At 36.4% G+C, this 5,867-nt stretch overlaps 1 protein-coding gene across 4 annotated transcripts; it reads right to left on the bottom strand.

Annotated features, from left to right (window-relative positions):
• Positions 1–567: 567 nt before the first annotated feature.
• On the bottom strand, positions 568–5,559 carry LOC105116393 (probable galacturonosyltransferase 11). 4 transcript variants are annotated; one of them, XM_011013732.1, is made up of 4 exons: positions 5,438–5,559; positions 5,031–5,187; positions 4,439–4,510; positions 568–2,422 (listed from the first exon to the last, which is right to left on the bottom strand). In XM_011013732.1, the coding sequence occupies exons 2-4, from the start codon at positions 5,181–5,183 to the stop codon at positions 968–970; spliced, it is 1,680 nt and encodes a 559-aa protein (XP_011012034.1). In that variant the 5' UTR covers positions 5,184–5,187; positions 5,438–5,559; the 3' UTR covers positions 568–967. The 4 variants fall into 4 exon arrangements, with proteins under 4 accessions (XP_011012034.1, XP_011012035.1, XP_011012037.1 ...); XM_011013733.1 differs by having other exon boundaries at positions 5,427–5,559; XM_011013735.1 differs by lacking the exons at positions 4,439–4,510; positions 5,438–5,559 and having other exon boundaries at positions 5,031–5,420.
• Between the last annotated feature and the right edge of the window lie 308 nt (positions 5,560–5,867).

Genomic DNA, 5,867 nt, shown 5'->3' on the forward strand with positions numbered 1-5,867 from the left:
AAAGTCATCATGTGAAGGAATGAGGCTGGTGAAGAGAAAAGGTAAAACCAAAAAAAGGATCATTGCTGTGTTTAGGATCTATAATTGGGGTGGTAAATAAGGTTAGACTATAACAATTAACTAGCAGCGGTGACGGTGCTTTGTTCTATGGTGAAGGAGGCTTCGGGGTGGTTTCAACGTTTCCACACAACATGAACCCCTGGTGCAGTCGCATTACGAGTGTTGTCTACTAAACCAGATATTCTGGTTTTTCCTTCGTTTGCTTCAAGATTATCGCCAAGAATCACATGGAAACTTCTCAAGTGCACATCCGCTTCTCACTTGCAAGTTGCAACAATACCTATATCATCTGCATGATGAAAACTACCTTTCATCTGGCCAAGGACAAAGGTTCCTGAGAAGCTACGCCTGGCACTCAGAAGCTGATAGATTTTAAACATTTAAATGATTTAGCAGCCCAATTTCCCATGGAAGAAATTTGCAGGCCTGATCATCCTGAACCATTGCAGTTAGATCAACCACGCTGCTGCTCTACTACCAAGGGAAAACCAGACCCTCAAGTTCTGATACAGAGTCCACATATAGTCGCGTAAATTATGACAAGTCAGCATATCAAATGTCTGTATCCAATTACAATATAATTCATAAGAGCTGAAAATTTATTACAGGAATTGCCGAGGAACAAATAGTTCTGCAGCTTGCAGAAGAGGAAAGGAAACCCCATCAGCCAAAATTGAATCCTTCACAGTTCTTACCCTAGTAGATTTAAATTTTGTTTAGTATACAACTCGTTCCTTTTCTTTTAAGAAATTATATTAAAAGAGAGAAATTATATAAAAAACAAAAGGTAAAGCTCCTAATAAAGCCAAAATTTTCTATTTCTGACTCTACAACAATGCGATCCTAGGTCAACTGTTTAAGAACATCGAAGATCACATAAATATCAATAATAAAAAAGTAGCAGATTTCAACTAATGACACAATCTTGGTAATACGGGTGGCTCTGATTTATGTACCTTTCCCAAAGAGGCTTGTATCTGCCAATGGCCAATTTCAACCATGGTTTCATGTTCCCACTAAAGTGAATAACTGCAGCACTGTCAATCAGCCTGTCATCAATGTTCATGTCATATCCCAATCCTAACACATGCCATCTCCGATCAAGCGTCTCGGTCAGTCCATAAAATGCTAGAAGGGCAGGGGGGAGTGTTCCCAGTTTCCACAGCGTGAGATCACCATTCTGTTCCTGCCAGTAATGATACCGAGCAGTGACATTTTCCTTCCTCCATGCAATCAAATCAAAAACATTCATTCCAAATGCCCAACCACATGCCTGCGGGTCGAATTTTGAGCTGATGACTGGGTTAGAGAAATTGATATACTTGTAATATCGATGAAATGCTTCAAGACAGGTTTCCACAGCTCCATTGACATTCCCATGCAAATCCAAAGAAAACAGCCGGGTCAGATCCTTCTGGACAACAACATCATCATCAAGGAAGACAACCTTTTCCAAAAGTGGATAGACCTCAGGGATGTAAAACCGGAGGTGATTGAGCAAAGACATGTGCTTAGGGTTCCGCAGTTTTGGCTCAACCTTCATATCTTGATATGCCCCAAAGTAGTAGGTCCTTGAATCTTTATCAAGGAGCCGTTTCATAACAGGAGCATAAGAAGCATTCAACCAGGTAAACTCCTCTATATTCTGCACTTCTACGGTGGCCCCTTTGAAGTCATTAGTTAGAAACCAAACCTGCATGGATCCATAGCTAATTCCAATCGTCGCTATGTGGAAGACAAGCTGTTTTGGATGGTCAGCATTGGAGATTGTGGAGTTGACCACCACAGAAGTGGCAAGCACATTGTCTGAAAATATGCAGAAATGGTAGAGATTATTGTCAATAACTCGAGGGGAATTTCTCTTTTCCTCCACATGGTTTTGGAGGGGGGGCTGCTTAAGCCAGTCATTTGTGAGCTTTACTTTCAGGCAATGGAGACTTTTGGGCAAAGCCTCAGCCACCAACTGACCAAAGAGTGTGCTTTGAACTGTTGCTGCATTTGTTCGCCCTTCTAGAGCTTGGATATGAGATTTCATTGTCATCATGGTGGTTGAAATATCATAATGAGCGTCTTGTGCCTTGAAAATTAGATATGATAAGCTACTGATTATCGGCTCAGCTTCTTCTACTGTTATGTACTGCCCTCTCTTGGCAGCTTTAGAAAGCAAAAGTTGGCAACTCTTAATCTTATTACTCAGTTCCCAAGCAAGATGAAGATTATTGTGCTCCTTTGCTATAATGACATAAGCCTTGGCAAGTGTCATTTGTTCTGCCAACTGTCGTGAAAATGAACTGGCCCTTAATATTTCCTTGGTTAAATTTAAACTCTCATGGTTTAGAGGCTCTTTTGTCGCATTTTCACCCTGGACAAGAAACGTCAATATTCAATAAGTTGATAGATGTTAAATAGAGCAATGCCTGTGATTACTGGCATATGACTTGACGGGTCAATGTATTGTGATAATGTCTGCAATTTACATTTTGTTGCAAAATTCTGTTTATCTGTCTATAATTGATCATTTAGAGACCACCGTTTTCCATCCAAAAATAAAGAACACATAATGAACACCATAGAAAAAACAAATTCTGGTCATAAGGTGATAAATATCACAGATAAACCAGATGCCTAAAAGACAAATTCTCAATACTATAGGATTAGCTGTTTAGGCCAAGGGCAACCTTATGCTAAGATGGAGTGAAAATGAAAATAAGGCAATTCCACGACCTTGTTAAGAAACATAACATTTGTAGCCTCTTTTGATTTCAGGCAATTCATGTTTACCAAAACAGAAACTATTAAAATATATGCCCAGCATTCTCAAAAGAATTATCTGGCAGCACTGTCTATAAAACCTATGGATGTGCTGTAAGATTTTAAAACAATCAATTGATCAATTGACTAATGACTCTTCTCATAACATCTGGTCCCCGTGGCATGATGAAGGGAAAAAAAGGCTTTACTTACTAAAGTGCAGGACTTCAAGATGAAAGGGTACAAAACTACAAATTGAAGCATGTAATCATTGAAATTTAAGCCCTAGGGCATCTACTTCCAGCATTTAAAGTATCAGAAAGTACATTTCCACCATTTACAGTATTCTTCAGTATGTGAGGAAAAGGAAATGAAAAGATCCAGGACTAGATTACTAGCATAGCATGATAATCCTAGAGCAATTTAGGGGAAAAGAGATACCATTAGCTTCAGTTGTGCAACAAAGTGTAGTGTAAATGCTCAGATTTGAGGGAACAAAAGAAAAGGGATAAAGAACCAATGCCACATGTTATCTTGAAACTCTCAGCATAACTCACCCAGTCATGTAATTTATTAATCAACAAGAAAAGATTAAAAACAGGGAATTTCCATGGACTCCATCTTTAATGAGCTGGGTTTATAAGAAAATTACACATCTTGTGATTAAGCATCCATGAGCCTTTCATGTTGATCCCTATGTAGTGGTTGAAGAACTTCTGTTGGAAAAAAGACCCCCTATCGCTGGTTCCCAATTACAGATTTTAGCTCGTTATGTGAGATTAATATGTTATTTCCCCAAAAACCACTTTGTTACAAAATGCTTAATTGTAGTGTTGTCACCACATAGCAAGAAGGTCATTTATGATATAAGCAGGTTCTCAAACAAGAGAGCTTATAGAGCCACTTTTAATGAAACAATTGTTATCACAGTAGGAGATATGGCAAGATGACATGTCTAAATTCATCAAATATATAAATGAATTTTAGTTGTTTCTTTACTCCCTGACAACAACCCTGACATTATTATATGAGATGCATCTGTAGCTGATATGAAAAATGGAAAAGAAAATTGTTTCTTCTATCAGCACATACTTCTACCGGAGAAGTGTAAAATTTTCCAAAAACTTTGCATCAGTTAATTTGAAACCTAACAGCTGGATACAGGAGCTATGATAGACGAATAAGTTTTTGGTAACGCTTGTTGGGAAAAGTAGGTGAACCATGTAATGTAATAATCTATGTTTACTCGAATTATCTTCAATCTACCATAAGAATCTCTAAACAGCAGAGTGTGATCATTAGAAACAATTAACTAATGGGTCCACATCCTTTTGCGAAGGAATACAAAGGTAACTGTGAACATTATTATCTATGAAGTTTGCATGAGATCCTCACTACTTTCTCTTTGGAAAATACCAAACACATGGCTGCTTCATGTTTTTCTACATAAGACTGTTAAGCACCTGTTAACTAGCATCAGAACACCTCAACGCTATACTCCAAAATTCTATAGAAGTAAAACCAGCTATATACCTGGCAACAGCCACCAAGATCCAGTTAAGTGTATGACAAATATACCTACTGAGCAGCGGGAATGAAAATCACATATATAAGCTCACGAGCTTACTGTGTGCCACTCGTCTTGGTCTCTAACTTCTGAGTAAAGTGCAAACCACAGAAATGATGAGAACATCGACGTCTGAAAAAATAATCATCATTTTGAGTAGAAATGTCATAAAATTTCACCACCATTATGCAGCTAAAGGTAGCCTACAGATGAGTTCTGAAATTAATCCATAACATTTTTATTTTTTTTACATAACTCTTGCATCAAAACACTGAAAGTTTACTAATTAATAATAACAACAGAAAGACTCATTTTATCCCTACAAAAGTCATTTAACACAAATAATAATAATAATAATAATAATAATAATAATAATAATAATAATAATAGTTAGGGGCAGTCATTGAATCCATTTAGTAATTGTAACTCACACTGAATCACGTTATTCAAAGTTCGATATGATTGAAACAACAGTTTTTATCAATCAGCTACAGTTATTAAAGCGTCTGGATCCATAGGGTGTCGACAAAAACGACTGAATTTATCAAAATGAAACACAATTAAAAATCAAACTGATAGAAACATACAAGATCAAATAGACATACGGAAGGGGTAAAGGAAAAATGATTCTTATTATGGAAGTAAATCTTACCATCATTGGCTGCTTGACCTGATCTTCATGGTGATTGTGGTGAAACACAAACAATACCAATCCTGCAATCACGAACATCCCGAGAAGCGCCAAGATCCACAGCGATAGCCTCCTTCTAACTGGGCGCCGGTACTCTGACGGTCGCCTCCTCATCTTTCTTCACGATTCACCACCAAAAAAGAATCAAGATTTTATAAATACACCCATTACCCACGATTGAAAATACATGCAATGAAAGGAACTGTCATGACACTATACACTCATCGATGTATTGAATTGAATGTGATGGGTTCAAATGGAAAGAGCTAGAAAGATTGTAATCTGGCTTTTACTTTTACTGTTTTTGTGTGTAAATAGGAAAAGGATAAGAGAGAAGAGATTTTCAACTGTCTGCACCTTTTATACACATATATTTTAAATGAAACGAGGGGCTGCCTGGCTGTGGCTGTCTGTCTATGGAGAGAGAGTTATATACAGGGAAAGAAACTAGCAGCAAGGAAATAGCCGGCCGTGCGCAATGCTTTTTGGCTTTTTTTCTTCTTTTTCTTCTTCTTAAAACAATACACCAAGTGTAAAATACTTTACCCCGTCTACGTTATCTGGCGTGTACTTCCAACATATTTATTAAACTCGGAATTGTAATAAAAAAAATTAGATTATAAATTTTATAGATTAATTTGAATTAATTTTAAAAAATTTTAAAAATATATTTAAAATTTTAATATTTTACATGAAAAAATTAAAAAAAATTAAAAATTTATGTAAATTAAAAAAATATTTTAAACATTTTAAAAAGATATTATATTAAATTTTTAAGTTGAAATATTTAAACCAATT

Source organism: Populus euphratica, unplaced genomic scaffold (assembly GCF_000495115.2).
Source record: "Populus euphratica unplaced genomic scaffold, PopEup_1.0 scaffold933.1, whole genome shotgun sequence".
In the NCBI taxonomy this organism is placed as follows: Eukaryota; Viridiplantae; Streptophyta; class Magnoliopsida; order Malpighiales; family Salicaceae; genus Populus; species Populus euphratica.